Source organism: Myiozetetes cayanensis, unplaced genomic scaffold, assembly GCF_022539395.1.
Source record: "Myiozetetes cayanensis isolate MyiCay16 unplaced genomic scaffold, myiCay2020 scf2-11, whole genome shotgun sequence".
NCBI classification, from domain to species: domain Eukaryota; kingdom Metazoa; phylum Chordata; class Aves; order Passeriformes; family Tyrannidae; genus Myiozetetes; species Myiozetetes cayanensis.
In genome coordinates, this window is record NW_026087411.1 from 93,486,825 (window position 1) to 93,510,020 (window position 23,196).

General features: G+C 35.7%; 1 protein-coding gene and 1 non-coding gene across 4 annotated transcripts in view; both read left to right on the plus strand.

The window, feature by feature from the left end:
- CSMD1 (CUB and Sushi multiple domains 1) overlaps window positions 1–9,407 on the plus strand; it is a 1,108,336-nt gene extending 1,098,929 nt beyond the window's left edge. For 2 of the 3 annotated variants that reach the window (XM_050315426.1, XM_050315427.1), the window contains 2 exons: window positions 3,033–3,165; window positions 5,806–9,407. In XM_050315426.1, the coding sequence (XP_050171383.1) occupies window positions 3,033–3,165; window positions 5,806–5,965 (293 nt within the window). In that variant the 3' untranslated portion in view covers window positions 5,966–9,407. The remainder of the gene's footprint in view (window positions 1–3,032; window positions 3,166–5,805) is intronic. The other variant, XR_007628921.1, reaches the window with a different exon arrangement.
- On the plus strand, window positions 830–903 carry TRNAD-GUC (transfer RNA aspartic acid (anticodon GUC)). Its single transcript has one exon. It is a non-coding gene; the product is annotated as a tRNA-Asp (tRNA).
- Window positions 9,408–23,196: the final 13,789 nt, after the last annotated feature.

The window sequence follows — 23,196 nt, forward strand, 5'->3', positions numbered from 1 at the left end:
TATATTTAGTCACAAGGGGCAGAAACCTGTCTCTTCAGAGCCTGAGACTAAGAACTGCCAGTTATGGAAGCCAAATACAAGTCCAGTCTTCAGAGTAAACTCTTGTGTAGGACAGACAGATGATTTGTCTACCTGTACTTTCATGTAATCTTTATTAGTGTAATATCTAAGCTGCTTTTGCTTTCTGAGTATAAAAGTAGAGCATCAACATTTGTTCAAACATATGCCTGTTAAGCAGCCTGGTGTCTTTAGATAGGGAGAGTGTGGTTTGTTGGGTTTATTTGTGGTGTATGTATGTATTTGTGTTGGGCTTTTTCTTAATCCAGGTCAAAAAATATATCCATTTTATGCCAGCTACCTAATAAAAGTTTGATTCTAAGTGAAATTGATAACTTGGGGTTAAATGAAGAACAAGCAGAATGACAGTTAAACAGTTACAGAATTCTGAAGTGAATGCATTCTACAGTAGTGGAAAACATTGTCTATAGAACCCTAAAGTGTTGCAATATAAGAACTCAGTTTGTATAACTCCAAGGTTAATAAGGAGATGAAGTGTCCAAGTAAAATGTGCATTCCTGGACTGAATGCCTCTCATCTTCAGCTTTGACATCTCAGCAGACAACTTGCTGCAAATGCAGATACCATCTCTTTTACAAGATTGCTAAGCTGACACTGATTTATAGAAATAAATTGCTTATTCTCTATTGAGGAACCTACAGCTAGAAGCAAGCAGCAAATTTCCATCCAATACAGGTCATAATATCTGTCAATACCTTCTCATATTCAAGGATAACTTACTTTCATTTTTAAATCTATTTTGTTCATGGGAGCCCCTGGTGGTCTAGTGGTTAAGGGCGCGGCGCTGTCACCGCCGAGACCCGGGTTCGATTCCCGGTCAGGGCAGATGGAGCTCGTTAGCCCTGTAGGCAATCCATCTATGTCCTGAGGACCTCGCTGCCACCGTCCAAGCTTGCTTGGCCCCGGCAGATGAACCTTAGGATTAAAGGGTGGGCTCAGTTCCGCGCACACTGTGTCTCACCTAAAAAATCCAATGCGCAGGCTGGAAGGTGTAAAGAGCTGGTGATTGTGATAGTTAAGGATGAAGAAAGTGGTAACTGCGTGGGGTTTTTTTTCCATAGTCTTCATTTCTTCTGACCAATAAAAAACTCAAATTTAAATTAATATTTCTAAAACTTTTCTTATCTATGGTAATTACTTTAGTTTGTCTGTCTTTAATTTGGATAGGTTGGAGAATGTGCAGTACATGTACAATGCAATACAAATGCATAAATTTATGCCAAGATACTTTCCACACCTTGAGTGTTTGGACAAATACTGTATTACTGAAGTCCAAGGATTTTTATAATACACTGGTTGTATTCTAAACCAGTTAAATGGTAATTAAATACTTCACAGTAGTGTGATAAAGTTCATAATATGATCCCAGCTACCACAATAATAGGTTTATTAATTTGAAAAGATCTTCTTTCACCAGTTCTGCAGTGAAATATATAAAGTCTGAAACGTGACAGAGGAATAAGACAGTGAAAAAGATTTTAGTACAGTATTTTGTCATGTTAACTGGTCAAATGTGGCAACACTGAAATTCCTAGGGAGGTTGACTTTATTTTAAAGGCAACTTAATTACTTCCCAAAATTTAGTACATTTTTTAAAACTATATGTACAAAATGTATTATAATGTTAATAATTCATACATCTAAGGTGTAAAGATATCTCACAGAACAAAAACTTATTTCATTTGTATTTTGCATTGAGTTTGAACTGCAAGAAATCATAGAATCAAAGAATGGTTTGAGTTGGGAGGGACCTTAAATGTCACCTAATTCCAAACCCCTGCACTCACTAGGTCAGGTTGCCAGGGCCCCATCCAATCTGGCCTTGGAGACTTCCAGGGCCCATGGGAGAATTGTTACTTTTTTCTCAGGTTTTTTCTTTCTCAATTTTTCTACTTACTTAGATGTCTTAGTAGACTGCTGAAAGGAGCACAATGTCTCTTCTATAAAACTGCTTTGTACTAGAGTCCTAAAAAGACTGATTGATGCAGTTGCTATCAATGGGGGAATTGTGGTGTTTGAAATACTGTGTGCTGATGGGTTGTAGCATATCTAAGAGGTAAACAGCAGTGTCTCCTACTCTCCTCCACTATCATCAGCAAATATATCCCAGAATATAAGCATAAACATCTGTCCCAGCCACATCCTCTCCATATTTTAACTCTGTCCTGGTCTTTTCTACTTGGATAGAATCTTTATTTCTTTCTGAAGAACTGTGAGTTCAAACTGGCAACATGGAGTTGGCTCTCAAAATATATTTTTTGTCTATAAAAATTTTATATATTTTCATTATTTCACAATTTGAATTGTTAAGATGGCCAACTATTTAAGCAATTTAGCAATGTATGCCTTTGTACTGATGGAAAATATGTTCTGCAGAAGGCCTTGCAGTCCACCTTATCTGCTTGTTCACAAAAGGAACCCAGCAAGGCCATGCCACGGACCTCTGTGTTTGCATTCTCTGCACCTCAGTTTTATCCCAGTGCAAACACAACTTCCAGAGGGACATGCACACAGTTGTACAGACTTGGGAGTGCTACTGAGCTGAGCAGAACCACTGTGTTTTATTGCAGTCACCTCAGTTTTTTCTTCCTTGTTCTTGTTTGTTGTGGTCTCACATTGTTTGTTGCTTCTAAGCTGATTATTAAGACTGTTGGAATAGAATTGGAACTTTTGCAATATTAATATATTTTGTAGATGTTATATGGCTTAATTTTATTAAATTGACTGAGGCGTACTTTGTAAATATCTCTGAATACTGTTTCCAAAGAATTTTGATTGTTACTGATGTATTATGAAATGCTATTAACAAGATTTTTACAACGCTGTTGCATGATATTTATTTAAAGTTTTTTAATTGCATTATTTTATAAAGATACCATTTTCTTTCATCCTTGAATATAAAGATAGATAGATAACATGGGAATTTTATTTCTTCCCCTTTTGTTTCATTTCAGGTCCTTTAAGTTCAGATACAGACCTTTCAAATCACTATTATGGTACAAACAGCAGTTCAGTTGCAGCTGCCATCCTGGTACCATTCTTTGCTCTAATATTATCAGGGTTTGCATTTTACCTCTACAAACACAGGTAATGTAAATATTGTATATTCAGTAACTTCATAAGTTTTTGTATTTTTGGTGTGTTACTGTAACTAGAGAACACAACGTTAAAGTTTTTAAGACCTTTAGTCTAGAAAGACAAAACTTTCTGGGTATTCTGACAAAGGGGTTCAGTACAGGGCAGTTCTTAATGGTGAAAATTCTGAAAAAGGAGTTACTCTGTTAAGGAGCAAAGAACTATGAACCTTCTTGGTTCATTAGGCTGAATCAGATTGAAATCTCAGGTCGCATGTTCCATTTTTTCATTTTAATGCTTTATTAAATTGAATATATGCTGCTTCTTTCAAAATGCTTCTGAGTATTAATTAGACAAGGTGAAAAATCCATAAATCCCATGAGGGAACAACCCATTATGAGGCTACTTATAGTATGTGCTGAGTCAGCTTGTGGATGCTATTAGAATTGGCACCACTTCAGTTCATATTAAAGTTTTATGTGACTAGATAATAGAATAAATCCAATCATCTTGTCTGAAATTTGGTTTAAAAGCTGGTATCTGTGTATCTCCTGAACATTTGTTCATTCTGAAATCAATTTACAAAATGGTATTTAACAAGAACATGATTTTAAATTTGTATTCTAAAATCATGACACCAAGGGTATTTTCTGGTTGCAAGAAATCACATGGACAAACTGAAGTTCTCCATTGCCTTGTGAAGGAGTAGTCTGTCTACCTGCCTCAGCATTAGATGATTTGGGAAAAACAAATTGCTATGGGACTTGAACTTGTGAACTCCAGTTAAAATGATCCATGTCCTGAAACGTAATATAGTCTTTTATTGCTAAAAACTGCTCAGCAAGAACTGTCAGCTATGTCTCCAAACTTGTTATTGTAAGATGCCTTTCTGATGCCTACAGGTCTACATTTTCAGGTAGCTCCTGTTATGTAGTGGAGAGGGGTGAAACCTTAAGAGCAGCTTGAATGCACAGACATTCAGATCATGAGAAGAAGCGGAACAAAAAGGGAATATTGTGTTGAAAGAGGAGGCAAACTCAAAAAAAAAAAAAATAAGTGACATAGGGGTACATTTTGTGGTTTATTCTATGAAATCTGTAATGTCCTACATGAGCAGTAGAAATATGTATGTATGATAAAACTCATTTTTCAGACAAGCAACTGTAATCCCTCTGTTTATGGTATGGCTGGTGCAGCACTGAAGTTCTACCTGCCTTAATCTAATATAAATACATTAGACTACTTGAAAAAGGAGATGTTCCTCTTAACCTAATCTTTCAAAGAATATTTCTTTTCTTCTACTTTCAATTAATTTCTTCCATTAAACCACAGTTTTTAGAGGGGATATCAGTGTTACATTGCCATCAGAAAATTACAAGTTGAATAGTGATGTAAAGTAATTTTAGGTCAGCTTTATTCTTTTCAAAACTAAGGATGTCCCAATGGAAAGAGAACAGAATCTGTGAGTTTTGAAGGGACTTTCTTGAAATGACCTTAATGACCAGAGTAACACCATGAAATTTTCAAAATGATGTGATAGTAGTTATGCCCCTAGAGGCTTTCTATATCAGAGAATTTGAAGGTCTTCTTAGGGGATTTTATGAATGTTTCTGCTGTGCCTACGTCAGATTAATATCATTTAATTAGAACCGGGCTTGTTAAACCTTTTTCACACAGTTTCTACACCTTTTATCTGACAGGCAAGGATTGCTTCAGCAATGAACACAGCATCTAAGCCTTTCTGAACAAAACTAAAATATATTTAATTGCTTACACTTAGGAAAGCTCCTAGTTAAGTTTTTTAAGATGCTTTAGTAATTATAAAATCAAATATACAGGAATAAACATATTTATGAATAACAGAACTATTTGTATATTGTCAATTTCTATTACTGACATCTTTCAGTGATAGCTTTCCTATCTGCTATCCAAAACAGAAGTTTTCAAAAAAAAAATTGATTTTCAAGAACTTGTTTTCTGAAGTTTTATAGTAAGATTATTTTCTAAATTATTTTACATTTATTAAGCATCGAGCATTTACTTTTATACTCCTTCATTTCCTTTCTTACCTTATTTCAATTAGATATACAAACTGATATACTGAACCTACTTATTATATACTTGCAGATGCTAAGAGATTTAAGATTAAAATAGTAAAATATGGTATCATAGGATATCATTTATTGGATATATATCATGAAGTCCACACAATTCTGGTTTAATTTTCATTTAATTATTGGCTTAATATGTTCTAACAGAGCTTTGCATAAAAATGTGAATGCCCTTGAAGTTTTGATATCTCCTTCATAGTGAGAAAAGACTATTACAAATAAAAGTGTGGTTCCTTTCAGTATCATTTGATGTTGAGTTGTCAAAATTTATGTGAGTATTCCTTAGGATTTGATCAATCTGATTATGTTTGGACATGGTATTTAATGGTGTTTATTGTTGGCAGCATTTATGGAGGTAGGCAGACATGCTATGAGAGTTCTGTCTGGAATAACTGAAATTGCTGACACTTACCTGAAGGTTACTACCACTACCAGTGCAAGATATTCTGGACACTTGCTGTTGTATGTAGATGGAATGGAAATATTAGAATGTTTATTTTTAAGGGTTAATAATGATAATTTCCCTTTTTTTTTTCCCCAGAACAAGACCAAAAGTACAGTACAATGGGTATGCTGGACACGAAAACAGTAATGGACAGGCCTCATTTGAAAATCCCATGTATGACACAAACTTAAAACCCACAGAGGCAAAGGCTGTGAGGTTTGATACGACTCTGAACACAGTTTGTACAGTGGTATAGCCTTCAGTGCCCAATATGACTGATTCATAGCCATACCTCTGATGGACAAGCAGTAATTCCTTTGGTGCCATATACCAGTTTCCCTTCTTCTCTCGGCTTTGCTGCTGTAATCTTTAACATCTTCTGTCAGCCTACATGCAGCTAAATTTTCTGGTAAAAACATGTCAGTCTTCGGGGGATCAGACAAAGAATATTTTTTCATCTTAAAGTTGGATCAAAATGCCTGGCTGCATCTGCTTCAAATCAAGGCACACTCTAAGGAAGACTGCCGAATCATGCCACTTTGTCATATTTGATGCCTCAGACTTTCATATTTGTATGTGGCTGGGTGCCTTCCAATGCGTTCTTCTGGGCACTTGGATAAATTCTTTGAGTACTGTGACAAATGATAGCACCACAGATTATCCCCGGGAATATTCTGAAGAAATAAAGCTCTCTTGAAGGAGGAAACAGCCTTCCTTGAGGTTGCATACATCTGAAAATGCTTTACCATTGAAATCTTGAAAAAAATTAAGGAACCTTAGAGTGTATTTCATTCCTAGGGCAGTTTTGTCAATTTCCCAATCAGCCATTAATATAGCAAAATGTTAATGCACAATATTTTTGCACTAGGGTGTTATGGCTGACTGAGTAAGATACTGGTAAAAATATACAGGGTTTCTACACTGTCCATTGTATATAGACATTCATTCACTCTTTGCTAAGCAAAACATTCCACAAAAAAATTACTTGGAATATTAAATTATGAGCCCCATGCTTAGCACCAGTTAAAATCCTGTGCGATAGACAATAATATTTCTTTTGCCAATTTTTTACTAAATTTCATTATAAACCTGATAGCAAGTCACCGAGACTTTCAGCCAGAACAAGAGCCCATTTCTAAGAAATTTTCATTGCCTCTATTGTTTTCTTCTGCAATCAGTCATCAATCACCATTGTCAGTATCATACTATTTAACAGCAGGGGGGTTAGCAGCTATTGCTGCTTGCCATGTACAAATGTGAATAGTAATTTATTTTAGATAGCTCATAAAAGCCTGTGAGCCTGTGCTCATAATACAGTCTTCCCTTTTGCATTTTTTTCCATTTTTTTCCTGTAATATGACATCATTTTCTGATGTTACATGGAACTAAACCACATTACAGTAGCATATATAAACCCAGTGCAAATGGTCTATAACAAGCTGTCATTCAGTTTCTACACTGAACAAAGAGAAATATTCAACTATCTTTCCTGTTTATTTTGAGATTTTTTAAACACACTGCTTACTGCTTTTGTACTTACACAGTTTAACAGAGACATTTATAAATATAAGGCTGAGTAAATCATTAACATTTTCTTAGAATTAGAGGATTTACTGAATGAAAACAAACCAATAAACAAGGTGCCATAGGGCATATTAATTAAATTGAGTTTTAAAATAAGGAAATTACAGGAAATGATGGAGAAAATTCTGGTTTCAGTCATACCCATTGAGCTCAAAAACCAGAAAAATTGCTTTTGTTTTCTTACAATTCAGGATTGGTTTTTGATGCTATCATTTTGTTTTAGTTTTCTGAATTTCAAACTGCCCTAATGTCCCTTTCCTATCAAAAACTGTAGAAAAATGTTTTTGAACTCCTTATGTTGTAAGTCTGGCTCTTATACACAAAACAAAAAGGTAATGTAAGCCCAGTAACAAGTTTTTCAGCTAATGTTGCAGAACGCAAAGAAAATTTCAAAGGTAACCCTTAGTCAGCTTAACAACTACATCTGTTAGATGAAAAATACCAGCAATATAATACAGTATTGTAGAACCTCCAGCTGTTATATTCTTCATATGAGCAAGAAACTCTGAAGAAAATTTAATAAATAATCCTTTCCAGTCAGTTCCTTGTTCATTTTGTTAGTAGTTTTTGGCATTCTTCTTTGATTCTGAGATTGTGCAGTAAGTTTCATTTCTCTCTCCCATCTCAGAGCCCTTCACATTTCCTGAGAAAAAACGAAGTCATCAGATGAAATTTGTTGTCCTGATCCTCCCCCATGCAGAGGAATTTGCTCGACAAATGAAGAGCTTCCGTAGGAACAGTGGTCCAGGAAGGGAAGCTATTGTGTGATTAAAGTTTCTGACAGGTGTTCAAAATTGACATTACTGCTTTGGAGGTCTTCCTGTAGCGGCAACAACAGAAAAAAAAAAAAAAAGGAGTTTTGAAAACAAGATAGTAGATATTATTGATGTTTTCTACTCCTGTCCTTACAGTGTATTCTTCAGTGCCCTGTCTCACTGCCAAGGAATGTGTTGTAGGACAGGTGCCAGAAAAAAGAATAGTTAAAATATTCAATCTTTTATGTTAGAGAGTGCAGATCCCATGAATCCTTCATGCAGTGGTTCATTTTGGGGAGGTTATGTAAGGATTACTTATCCTGACTAAGTGTTCTTTAATCAGGGACACTCAAAATAGGGGCACAGTAACAAATTATCCTAACAAATTTGCTTGGAATAATGATTAAACAGGAGCTTCAGACTGGAACCCAAGTAAAACAAAGCTCTCGTAGTTTCGCCAGTTCTGTCCACACCCTTCAAATGCTTCTCCTTCTCCCCTGTTTGAGTCTTCTGTTCAGGTTGAATCCCTTTCTCCTGAAGTCATTATGCAGAGAGCTGTGTTTGCATATATGGTGCTTCATCAGAATGAGACTCTTAAAATGATGTGCAGTGGCTGGGTAATGGTAGCCAGGAAATCTCCTTTTTGAGATACATGCAGAAGACTTTTTCCCCCAGAGTTGACCAGATCATTATGACGGGCTAATAATACATGCTATATATTTTTTTTTAAAAAAAACAGGTTATGTGCTTCAAAGCTGTTAAAAACTGCTGCTTGTATCACACATCTTGCCTTTCTCCAGGCTAGCTGCAATAATTTTTTTTCTTGTGTAAAATATTTTGTAAACAAAAAAAAGCTGTTATAAAAAAAAAAATAAATAAACGGGAGGGTGAGGGCGGGGGCATTGGGGAAGAACGCCGGCATTATGATCAAGTCAATCTAATTTTCATTCCCACTATTTCATCCTGCCATTTCACTACATGCTGCTGTGACATGAAGTAGGTGCAAAAGAACTTTTTGTACAGAGATATATTTTTTATGAAGAATTTGTAAAATTATTAAATATGCTGTACTTTTTTGATTAATGTAGGTAAATTGTTAAAAATAAATGTTTTTACAATACAAAAAAAAAATTGTAATTTTCCCAGTAATGTAAAATTTACCATCGTTAGCTGATTTTCAGTTCTGATCCTATTACACATGTATTAATATTAAAGTGGCCTGTTAAAAATAAACAGTATTCTCTTTGGGGAAAAAAAAAAAAGAAACAAAGATAAAAGATTGTAATATAGCCTGTGCAATGCCACCTACCTTGAAAGCAAAATCAGAGTTCTAATTAAATATTTAATTTTAGATTTTCATCTTTTGTGTGACCTATTCTCATTTACTTTTATGCTTTTAAATCTCAGATATTGAATTTTCATTACATCAGATTGTTTGATAGAGTCTTAATCTTGTCACTTTAAGTTCCCAAGCATTATGTAACTTGGCAAAAATTTCAGGTGCTGTTTAGTGAGGTGGGTTCTACCTCCTGTTATGTTACACTCATCATTCAGATTTTAAAATGGGACTTAAACTCTCATATAATTTGCTTGTTTTATAAAAGAATAACCTGTTTGCTCTTTCACAAGCCTGCATCCTACCCATGGAACTGATGGATCACATGGAGCCAGAGGTATTTCTTAACATATGAGAGCTGGTTGTTCAAATGTACATGCTTCAAATGAAATAAAAATGCTTACATACGTAAACATAGCCACATATATTAGTGTTTGCAGACTCAATACTTGAAATTCTATACATTTTTAAACTATTTTAATCTGTAGTCATGTAAAAGATTTTTATATTTGATTCACTTGTTGACAGCTTAACAGAGAGTCAGTCTTCAAGAATATTCTAGCCATTATTCCTTTGGGTGCCAGTGGTAGAAAATGACCATGGTTCATTTCTAGGAAAAAGTCAGGATGTGTGCAGGTCCTTGCTGCCTTTCTTATCTTCACAATGTGTCCTTCTGCTAATACGATATCTTATAGGCAAGTGTTAAAAGTTCCCATCTCTCACAATGATCTGATTTTTCCTTCTTAACTAATCTATAAGCTATAAGCACTAACACTATCAGTGCAGATATCAAGGCTTTATCTGAAAGGAAGTTATGATTTTTACCTCAGCACAAACAGTACTCTAAATAGGCTGAAAAAGTGAACTACTGTTCTTTTCACTATTGCCAAATCACAGTGGCAACTTTTAAAAACTATTTCCCCTGATGTTGTATTGGAAAATGTAGCATAATATGTTTAATTCCAGGTTCTACACAAACATTTTATAGAAAAGAGATATTTTCTGTGTGTTGAGGATACAGTTATATAAGAGCCACTCTCAAGTGAATCTGTAAAGAACAAAAGTATTCGTTTTCTAGCTGGCATCTACCATCTCTGTAGCAGCAGTGGTTTCATAAACAGTATCAAAAGCATAACAGTTGGTATGACCTACTCAAAGTAAAAAATACTTGTTTTAAAGTTGTTTTTAATTTCAAAATCTGAGAAACTACATTAGATACGCTACTATCTGCTCTAGAATGATTACTAACTTGAAAGCCCAGGACCTTGAATGCATAAGGCTCAATGCTTGAGAGAATAGGGGTGAAAAGGTGAAAGAGGAAGGTCTTCTGCAGAATAATGCCTTTAAACAAGTCAAATAAATTGGTTTTAATCTTGTGTCTGTAATACAAAAGAAAAAAAAAAGAAAGAAAAATAAAAGAAAAAATAAAGTAGTCATAGAATAATAGAATCTTAAAATGACCTGGGTTGGAAGGCCCTTAAAGATCATATAGTCCCAAGACCCTGTCATATTCAGGAACACCTTTTATACTACAGGGTTTCATCCCAGAGGCCTTTATGGTTTTTTTGAGTAAAACAGTATTACAGTTTCAAAACCTTGATGATGACAGTCTTCAAACATAAAATGGTTTCCACCAAAAAGCACAGGATTGTAGTCTGAACCTCACTATGACATTTAAAAAAAACCAACAATGTCTGACATATGTCTAGGGATTAGTTATCAGGACTTGATTATACATGAAATAAGGAAGTAGAAGATCCTCCTAGGCAGTTTTGCATATATTTGTTTCTATAAAATTACAATTATTCTAAATTACAGATATTTGTAGTAAATATATAGAAGTGCAAATATGCTTGGAGCCTAAAACACAGGGAAACTTGGACTCAGTTTTGCAGTGTTTAAAGTCCGGGTGTGTTTGTTGCTCAGCAGAAACTTCAACAATAAGTTTTGTGCCTACAGTCCACAAAGAAATTACAAGAGCGGTAAAAATTTGCATGTAAGGTCCATAGAGAAGAGCAACCAGGCTGGTGAAGGGACTTGAGCACAAGTCCTATGAGGAGAGGCTGAGGGAGCTGGGGTTGTTTAGTCTAGAGAAGAGAAGGCTTAGAGGAGACCTCATCACTCTCTTCAACTACCTGAAAGGAAGTTATAGCCAGGTGGGGGTTGGTCTCTTCTCCCATGCAACCAACAACAGGACAACGGGACATGGGCTCAAGCTCTGCCAGGGGAGGTTTAGGTTAGATGTTAGGAAGAAATTCTTTAAAGAGAGGGTGATCAGGCATTGGAACAGCCTGCCCAGAGAGATGGTGGATTCACCATCCCTGGAGGTTTTTAAAAGATTGGACATGGCCCTTAGTGCCATGATATAGTAATTAGAGTTGGATCAGGGGTTGGACTTGATGATCTTGGAGGTCTTTTCCAACCCAATCTATTCTATGATTCTATGATTCTGTGATAGAGGCCAGCAAGCTGAGTAGAGCCAGCTACACTAACCAGTAAGAAATACTAAGGAAGAGGAGTATTTAAGAATCTAACTTTTGGCCTGAGGGATATATCACAGAACCACAGAATATGCTGGGTTGGAAGGGGCTTACAAGAATCATCAAGTCCAATTCTTAGCCATTCAAAGGACCATCCCCAAGAGTCACATCATTTGATCAAGAGTGTTGTCCAAACACTTCTTGAACTGTGTCAGGCTTGGTGCTGTGACCGCTTCCCTGGAAGCCTGTTCCAGTGCTCAACCACCCTCTGAGTGAAGAACTTTTTTCTAATATCCAACCTAAACCTTCCCTCACACAGCTTCAGGTCATTCCCTTGGGTTCTGTCACTGGTCACTAGAGAGAAGAGATCAGTGCCTGCCCCTCCTCTTCCCCTCAGAAGGAAGCTGTAACTGCAATGCGGTCTCCCCTCAGTCTCCTCTTCTCCAGGCTGAACAGAACAAGTGACCTAAGTCACTGCTCATATGGCTTCCCCTCAAGGCCCTTCACCATCTTTGTTTCCTTTCTTTGAGCACTCTGTAATAGCTTAATATCTTTCTTATATTGTAGTGCCCAAAACTGCACACAATATTCAAGGTGAGGCTGCCCCAGTGCAGAGCAGAGCGGGACAATCCCCTTCCTTGACCAGCTGGTGATGCTGTGCCTGATGCCCACCAAGACACGGCTGGCACTCCTGACTACCAGGAGGCAACCTGCCTGATCCTCCTGGCTGCCAGGAGGCAGCCTGTCTGATCCTCCTGCCTGTCAGCCTCCTGGCTAGCTCATATTCAGCTTGCCATCGACCAGGGCCCCCTGTCCCTTTCCATGACACTCAGTAGTGATATGTAAATAAGAAAAAGACTTGTTAAAAAAAACAAACAAACATGTAGGTAATTGCAGTGTGATAAAAGATAATGAAAAAAATCGTGTGGTACAATTTAGTCTTGTTTGTAAACTGAGTCTATTTAAACAAAGTATTTTTAATACAATCTCAAGAATAGTTGAAAATTAGAAATAAGGACATTGAGGCCATCTTCATAACATGGAAATTAGACACTAGAAAGCAGTGTCTAATTTCTGAAAAGGATTTACAAGATATTTAATTGTGATGCTGAGGCAAAATATGTGGAATTGAATCAGTAGATATGAAACAGGAGTACTGGACAGGAATAGAGACATGATCTTTAAACTCACTGCATATGAAACTGTATTAGATTCTGTACATATTACTGCAGTCTGCTTCCGAAATAGGATGTCAGAAAAAACTGAGGTTGTGTACAACAATATGCAAATGTGATTTAAAGTCTAGAAGAAATACCTTCAACAAGAACTTTAAATCTGTTTATCAAAGAGATGAACAGTGTACAACACTACATCCGTGGCGTTCCAAAAATGCCCTTTCATCTAAGGAAAAAAGGGTGACAGAAAGCTTAGTAGACTTGAAATTGTAGCCAGACTAACTAAAGGGGGAGAAAATATATCTGTATATTAATTTACCAGAAGAAATTATGTGTTTTCTATCACTTTATTCCATCAACTTAAACCTGGATCCTTTCATATAAGATAGGCATTAGTTCTACCTTAAAGATCTAGTGGTTCTTTCATGTTTCAACTCTCTAAAAAAAAAAAAAAAAAGGCAAAATTAGCCTGGGATCTATAAAACATAAGGTATTTAATATGACTTTTAGAAGTCTTATTCAAAGAATCTAAACAAAGCATTTGCCACCTCACTCTAGTGAGTTGCATCAATATCAGTAAATTAAATACCCTGGCACTGGGGGTAGTTATCACATATCAGTCCACTTCTACACTAAGAATCTCTTCTAGGTTTCAAAACAACATGACCATATTAACAACTGAAAAGGATCACAGGCTTATACCTGTGAAATACTTGGAAGAGTACTAGTCAACGTAGGTCAAAGCATGCTGAAGACCATTCTCACTGTTTTACAACATAAAGGAACACACTCCCATGCTCAGGAACATTCTCTGTCACTGCTACATTTCCTAGTATAAATACAGTCTTACAGATTTGAGAGGGTCTAGATGCTGAATTGCTCATCAAGAATGCTCATCAAAAGGAGCTCCATCCTGCTATAAAGACTAATAACCACTTTATTTGGTAACTGTGACTAAAAGAGAATAGATACTGCACGTTAGATGATGAACTTTTTCCTTTCAGTGTACATTAAGCATGGGCAGAATGTGTCTGTCAGGTTGAAAGTTTTGATATATTTGGCAGAGGATCATGCACTCATTTTAGAAAGCTAACCAAGTTTAGTTAAAAGTAAGATGAGAAACTGCTCATTCTAATACAGCTAGAGATAAATCCAAAAATCAAACATGGCCAGCTGAGGCACTCTAAGATAATACTGAAGAGACATGTACTCCATAGATATGGTATCACCTGTTTGGGACAGTGGGGAAGCAATCTTGAACTTAGCACAGTTCTGTTGAAGTCTATTTAGTAGCACTTTCCCTCTATACATCTTTATCCATACCTACCATATCCACATAAATAGAGGAAAAGGCTCAATCTAGATGTGGTTTAGTGGGCTGGTGAAGAAGAATGTGTTCTCCATCTGGCATTCTGGAGGAAACTGGGTGTTGATCTAGGTCATTAGGTGAGGAAAACAGGTTCAGGAAAAGAAACAAGGAAATGAGAATCAAAAGTGGTGGGTATGGAGGAAGAGTTTTCTATTACTTATCTCAAGGTTTCCACAGGACACAGCATTTTTACTGGGTTACAGTAGTTATGGACGTCAATGTGTATTCCACATAGGTATACTTCTACAGCAGTAATCCATATGTGAGGGTACTAATGCACAGAATTGGTTCATTGGTACTGGCTGAATTAATCATAGGCAACAGCATGGCAGCAGTATGACAACCTGATGTAGAGTTCCCTCCACTTACCTGAAGGGTATTAATCTCTTTTCCAGATGCCTTTGAGATAAGGTGTTGGATCCCTGCTCATACAAAATGGTTGTAATATCAAAGAAAATATATTATCAGGGATTAACATGTTCTGTTTAATATGCTTCTTTCACAGAGACACTTGAAGAAGAGATCTTGGTCATAAGAAGGCGTTGACCTGAGGAGCTGTGCAGAGACAGGTTGAGTTGTCAGCCACTGATCATGTAACTAAACGGGTTTATGAAAGGACAGAAGGATGAGACCCTGTTTAGAGTTGCATGGAAGTGGAACAATACTCAGGAAAAGGGGTAGGGATCAACTGTCAGTTCTAATGCTTTTGTTGAAGGAAGACAAGGTGGAGGGGTGCACCAAGAAACATGAGAACAAGACTGTTCAAGAACTGTTTGGTTTGGAAGGGGTAGATGAAGAAACTCCAAGAGCTCCTAAATTCCTCAGAGAGATATATCTGGGGAGCCCTCAAAACAACCAGGTTTAGGCTCATCATCTTGGTGTTGCTAAAAAAATTAAATTGACAAACAGGAGTTCACTTCCCTTTTCCTCTTCACCTTCCAGCCCCAACTATCCTTTTCTGGTGCATAATATTTAGTTTCTGTTTGTTTTCTGAGTATTAGGCTTGTTATCCATACACACCTTATTAATCTCCTTCTTTTTCTTCCTCTTTTCTCTGTAGTTCACCCTTCAGTTTCCAATGACTTTATGAATGAAAAAATGTAATTCATAAGGATTCTGTTTGTGACTTTTCATTTCAGGGAACAGCAAAGTCTGGTTAAGGTGGGAGATGCATCTGAGTGATTGGGAGGGGATTTCAAAGCTTAATGTGGTTAGGCATGGGTGAAGAATAAGCAAAAGGATGGGTTCAGGTAAGTTGGCAAACAATTTGTATATGAGGAATGGAAAGGGAAGATATAGTTTCATCTATTTGGGGCGGGTGGGGGGTAGTGGTGTTTTTGACTGCTGGTGTAATGTAGCAGGCTTGGTGGGCTGCAGCTGTCCTACTTGTGACTGACCTAGCTGTATAATCTGAGAGGAGAAAGAATAAGCAGCATTGGCTATTGTAAAACCCTAAACTTACTCGATGAGTTGACATTCACTTACTAACTTTCACTCAAAGAAAGCATTTATGAGTGCACCCATTAACTCTGTCCCCCTCACATGCACATACATGCACATTTACTTTTCATTTTCTTTAGAGAAAAAAATCCAAACATTGTTCTGTCTTCCTGTGAACTCACATAGTAGCTGAAAGACATATATGCTGGCAGTAAAGGAAGTAAAGCAATTTTTCATGGCTCAAAAAAATACCTTTTATAAAGAATATAAAGTTTTTCTACTCTCAGCAACATTTTTTGTTTTTAAGAAATTGCACATAATGACAATTTTTTCTACTTGCCCTAAAAAATCACTAACCTAAAGTTATCCTTGAAGGTGTCCATTGAGCAGTCTATAATAAATAGCTTATTGTCCTAGTTGCACCTCCTGGAACCCTTTTCTGCATACCTTAATCATAACTGGTTTTAAAGTTTATTCCTAAAACCAGGAATAGGATGAGAAATTGAATGAAGAGAAAATCTGGTTCCCATAGTCTTGCTTACTTTTCTTTAGGTCATGTTTTTATTTCAATGAATCATTTCTTTTCAGGAAATTTCCATGATACTACAGTCGCTAATATTCCAGCTGTTGTCAGAAGGCTTAGGCAAGACTCAAGAAACTAGTATAATTTACTGAAGATCCAAACTTTTCCTGAACAAGGTATCCTTGGGCTTTGACTTAACTTCTTTTAAAATTAATTAATTCTCCTTCCAAGTGAAAATAGTCTATATCCATACAGGATGAAGGGCATAGATGTTAAATCCACAGAATGACTAACTCATATAGTGTAAATAAGACCCCTGAGGCCAATCTCCAGCTTAAAGCAAGACCAGTTAGAACATGCTCAAGGCCACATCCAGTTCAGTTTCAAACACCTGCAACTATGGAGATATTACAGTTTTTCTGCTTCTATTGATATGCTGTTCCTTAGATGACGTCAGAATTTCCCCCACTCCAACTTATGACTGGTATTTCTTGTCCTATCATCGTGAGAAGAGTCTGGCTTGCAGATGGCAGAGACATCTCCCTTTAAACTTGCTCAAGGCTCCTGAGTTCTCTTAGCCTCTTCTCATGTGTGATATGTTCCACATTGTTACTGAAAGTAAAACCTAAATGCTTTGCTGTGATAATAAATAAAACAGTGCCAAAGAACACTCTCTGGTCCTGAGGATAAGCTGTTGTAGCAAGGATTGTACCTGTATAACTGGAAATCAGAAAATCAAACAAAAATTTGAGCCTAAGAGTGTAAAAGAGAAATATATACAAGGGGCTTGAGAATTTATGTCAAAAAATATTAAGCTAAATTAGTGTTAAAAAAAACCCCAAAACAACCAAACACTAGTAAACTAGGGATCATTCAGAAGAAATAAGGCTTTAAAAAACTGTTCCTTTTTCAAAAACATTTCTGGTCTTTAGTTATAGTGGAGTTTTTATTTCTTTGGTTGGATTTTTTTTTCCAGGTGCACTAAATGGTAGTTTTTTGAGTACATTGATTTATTTCTCACATTTCTAACAAATCTCTTACAAGTACTATTTTTATACTCGGAAGTAAAGATGATTTTAAAGGTCATGTTAAACTGAACCATTAATTAACACAAACTCAGAAATGTCTAATATTTAGTGAAGGTTTTCTACAATACCTACACTAACAAACAGATATCGGACAGAACATTTTCATGAAATGCTGCAACTGATGAAGGAGAGGAGCTATGGTATGTACTCCACAAACTTCACAACACATACTAATCACTACAGACAATATAGAAAACCCTTTCAATTGTAGAAATCTTTAGAGCACAACTTTCTTTACGCTCTCTTTATTTTTAATTATTTTTACTCACACTCCATAAGTTTCAATTTCTCATTCTTTTAGTTCTTCATGTGCTGTCTGCTTTGCTGTATAGACTCTATATAAAGTTACTAAACTTGGTAGTAGATATATTTCACCTTCAGATTTATTCTGTATTTCAGTAATAAGGAATAAATCTTCAGTCCATTTCGGGGAAATTTTGAAGGAAAGGGGTCACTGTAAAATACTTAATAGGTGCTTAAATCTTTCATATTTTTAATTACATTGAAGTAGCTAAGCTATATATGCAGAGATCTTCCACTCGTTTTTAAGAATACTAAGGTTTTGTGTGAATACTGTGTTTGTGTATTCACGAGACAGTTTACTTTGTGTTAAGCTTTTCCATGAAACAGATTCTTTCCTGTTACTAGCAACAGATTTGTATCTAGCTAATTTTGACAAGATACAAAAATGCTTCCATGACTGCAATACTGTCAGCTTCCCAGTCACTTCATGCAATTAATTCTGAGAACTTTTGACAATATTTATCTGAAGTTAATCCTTTCTATTTTTCTCTGTAATAGCTGTTCCTTTGTTTTTATGTTGTATTTTTAGGCATACCTTGCAATGTAGAAATGTCAGGCAACTTGATTTACTGCCTTCTATGAAGGCTTTTTTTATTTTTTCCTATTCATAAGGTTTGTATGCCAATGTCAAGAGAATGACCCCAAGTTGATTTTCTTCTTCAAAAACTTAACAATCTGTCCACAAATGTAGTGTTTTGGAACTGGAGAAATTGTACATTATGAAGTGCTGTTTTGAAAATATGTGAGACACTTGTCAAGAGATATAAAATTAGATTTAGACAAAACTCATCCAAAACAGTTTTTAAAATTAATAACCTTAACGAGTAGTTTTTTCTATAACTGTTAGTTCCACCTGTTTTTTGTGCCTACAAAACCTAACTGTATTCCAGTTTTGAGACTTGGTCTACTAAGATCAGGAGAACAGAATTTATTTTTTAAATGAGGCAAATACTTTTCCCTCTAGAGACAAAGGCAAGGGTCTAGTAGGATTTTGATTTAATTCTTAAAAATTACCTTGTAGGCAAAATAATTGAATTATTGCATCCCACATATTTTTTAAAAATCTACTAGCACAGAAATATGCAGATATCAGGTGGTATTAGCAGGCCTCATCACCATTACTCAACTGCTAAACTCCACTGTTCTTGTGTACAACACGTAAACTGCACAGGCCTCAATCACACAATGCTAATTCACAAAATCTCAATCAAATATTTACACCTGTTTAGTGCAAAATCTATGTTTCCCTAAAATAGAGGTCAAAGAAGAACCAATTGGGACCAGTTATTTCCACCATAGTTTCTTTCTGAAGGACTGGATCCTAATTTAAAACGTCTTTGGTGTCCAGTGCCTGTGACAGTTTCGTCTCCCATCAAACTTATTCCTTTATTTTATACATAGTTGATACTTGAGCAAATATCAAGTTATGTTTAAATGAAAGAATTCATATGGAATATTTATAATTTACTGTCTTATTTAAATTGAAGAATTTATGAACTTTTGAACATAACATGATGGTTTTTTACCTGTGTCTTTAGTTTCTAATTCTGTCATTCTTGCATGTCAAGTAGAAGTAAATCCTATTTAAAATTTATTTGAGCTTCACTTCATCATAGAGAGTTGTTTTGGGAAGCTTGTTGTAACCTAATGTTAGGAAGAATGACTTATTCCCCTTTTTACACAGTGAGGGACAGAAATTTATATGAAACAACATCAACAGTTACTTTGTGTGTAATTATTTCAGCAACTTAAGGTAGCTCTATGTATGATTCCACAGTTTTTCAAGCAAAATGTTAATCCCCACAAGAGACTGGAATACTCTTGCCACCTGCAGCAGGAAGAAAAAGAACACCACTATCCTGTCCTCAAAAAGTCTTACTTAGACTTATTTTTGAGGTTGTTTATTAGATAATATTACTCAAATTGTTTTGAAGGCAGGAGTCTTGTATTCCTCTGAGAGAGTGTTTGTGAGAGATTTCAAAAGTTTTTGAAGCAATTGTGTTAGGAAAAGTGGTAATGGTGCGTGTCTTTGTGAACATTTAAAAGCGCTGACACATCGTTTTCATTACCGAATGTGTAATTTAAGACCTAATGGAAATATCAAACTTTCAGTTGCTGTATCTGTCAATGTGTCAGCTCCAGGAGCAGCCTGACTTTCCTGGCACTGCAGAAGTACAATTTGAACTTGTGGTTACAGGTGGGTGAACGCCACCTCTAAATCCCATCATTCTGACTCACGCATGGTATTCAAGCTCACAGCTTTGAAATACAAGCAATCTAAGCTCTTGGACTGAAATTCTTTGGAACTTAATGCCTTTAGGTGTGAGGTCTAGGCAATAAAAAAGTAGATTTTCTGCCTTCGAATTCTGCACATGGGTGGACATTTCTGTGCCAAACAAACCAAACCCAACGCAAATAACATACTTTTGATGTGAACTAAATGCTTGAAGAAAATCCTCTTTCATCACTAAGAATGAAGTGAATTGATCTTAAATTACAACCTGTTCTTTAAAGTAGAGAAATTTCAGACGTGTAATTGTACTATTTTTTTTCTTGCTTTTATTTTTCCCTAAATATTACTGTGCATATTCAACTGAGAATGTGAAACTATGCATGTGGCATAGCATCACAAATAATCACAATTAATCGTTTCACAGTGTATTTCTAAAAAGAATAAAAAAGGCATTGAAAGGAATACAAGGAGTACAGCTTTATTATAAAGAGCACAATGAACATTATTAATTAGAAAATAATAGAAGAAATTTCTTAGGAAAAAATTATATATGATTTTAATTTTTCTACTATGAGTTGTCTAAAATGGGTCAGAAAACTATTGGTACTATTTTATGCATTGTTTAGCTCTAATTTCATTAGCTTAAGTTTAGGACAGACCTCCTCTCCATAGAGAAAAGTGAGACATTTGGTGGATGAGACACTGCATATCTCAGTTGACGAACTGTGAAACATTTCCTGTTCCCTGGCATCACCAGAGGAGCACGTTCTGATAACATGCTGACTGCAAAATCCCTGTGTCCATTAAGGGGTGTTCCAGTGCTGGACTGCATTAGGTAGTTTGAAGAAGGTAATTCATCTCTACTACCTTACCAAAAACATTTTTTTTTTTAATTCATTGCATACAGCTCCCTTCTAAAGTAGCTTACTGTGAACTCACAGTATTTTTTTATATCACTTGATTAAGTGGATAGTCGCCTCACTGCTAATGGTACTGACAAGACAGTAAAATTAGCTGTTTGATCTGGTTAATACTACTGAATTCTACCCAGTAATTTCCCCCAAAAAAACTCATCTGGGATATTTCACAGTCTTTAAATTAAGTGGTCGATACCATATTCACTGGGAAATAATTGAAGTAAACAAAATTAAATTGCATGCATATTGTCTGTTGGTTGAAAGATATCACAGAATATGTCACAGAATGTCTTAAAGTCAAGAAATTATGAAATCCTATATTTGTTTAGAGAATGACGTCCTTAATGAAAAGTGAGACATCAACAAGAGGTTGCCCAATCGTACATATTCAGAAAGTAGTATGCAAGAAAACTAAAGTATTTGTTCTCATTTTTTTTCTAAGCATCACATACATCTATTCAAATAATGGAAAGTAAAAAAACCACAAAATAAAAAACAACCAACAAAAAACCCTGGGGTCTGCATTATCGTTACCATTTTCCAACCACAGAAATGCGAATTCCTGAAATAGCATAAGGAACCATGGGAAATAGCTGTTGAGCAAAGTCAAATTTCAGTACATTTAAAACACATTTTGGGGAAAAATGTTTAAAATACCATCAAATATTTTTGTTTCTGAGTAATTTGCTATCTCAATAAACACTCCAGGGTGCTCATTTGTTTCTGCCAATGTAGATACAATGGGATGTGAGACAATTTTATTGTTTTGAGCAGGCAAAATGTATTTATCAATGTGCGTATGAGAATGTCAAAGGTGCTTGTAAAGGTCAGGTGGGAAGATGTTTAAGCTACGTAAGTTTTTTAACTAGTAAAGGACTTTTTAAGTCCTTTCACTAATAAAATCTCATCTGATTTTTGAGTCCTGTGTTTTTGACTAATAAGTGAGCACATCAGGTTGAATAGATTTGGATGCTACATAGCATCCTCAAAATGTCTATACCCTATCCAATGTACAATCTGGTCTTTGATTAGAGCCTAAAGTCCAGATTCAACTAATCTAATGTTATCCAGATTAAATTAGTTTAATTATATTATATTAAAAAACATTTTATGATTCTATGATCTGCTATAACAATTAGTTGTCTGACCTAATTTTATTTCCTCAGGTCTCCCCAAAATCATGAGAAAAAGAATAATTTGTTCCACCACAAGACATGTACCCGAAAAAAGGTAAAATGAAATGCCTGCTAAAGATGCCAACACATAGATCTTTATCACAGAATCCTCTAGGTACATAGAGCAGCTAGCCCAGAGAAACTGATGAGTTTTCATACAACTACGTTTAAGTGAGAGGAATCCAGGATTAGCCATATCACTTTAAATGTATGCTTGCTATTTTTTATATCATTGTGAAAAATAACTCTTAAAAAGTGGTACTCATATTTCACATGTCAAAATATTGGATATTTCAACATATAAGAATGTCTCTCACATTTTCTTTGTATGATTTTGTAAATAGAAGTATTTTGGATGTCGCAGCACATACACAAGTGTGACAGGTTCAGGCACATGTGACAATCAGCCTGATGTGTTCTGGCAATAGTAGACTTTACTAGGCACGTAATTTGCAGTTGCTCCATGTAAGGCCTATTTACCTCGGGCTTTTGGACTTCTAACAGCATGTTTATGAAAGCTGCTCAACTGGAACTCTGAATGTCTGAAAATCCCAGGAAAACAGGTAAAGTTATCTTCTCTCTTTTGGGATATAGTTTCTGCACATAAAAAAAGGAACTGTGATCTGGAGTTACCAGAACTCTAGTTTACTTTTGGTGCTGGTGGCCTGTTTGAGCTTCATGTAGCATTGTAATTTCCTTCAGGGCTTGTACATAAGCATTATATGTTAGTGCAGAGATTAATGATATAAAAAGCTTGGGCTAGGGCAACTGAGATGTGGTAAAGTAGATGTAATATCAACAATTCTATGGAAAAAGAACTTTTAATTAGTTTCCTTCATCTTCCATTTCTTTCCTTTCAGTTCAAACATAGTATATTTACTCAAATAGGCTACAGCCAGAGGAAAAACAGTTCATTTTCTTGATTGAAAAGAAGGTAGGCCTTGGCGTATGACATGATAATAAGCCAAAACAGCTGGCCTCAAAATTGTTGTGTGTAGCCAGTTATCACTGAAGAGTGTCTACACAACTAGGGAGGACTTTATTAGACAGTAATGAGGTTATGAATAATTGGAAGCTAGTTACTGGATGCAGGCAAGTAAATATTTGTG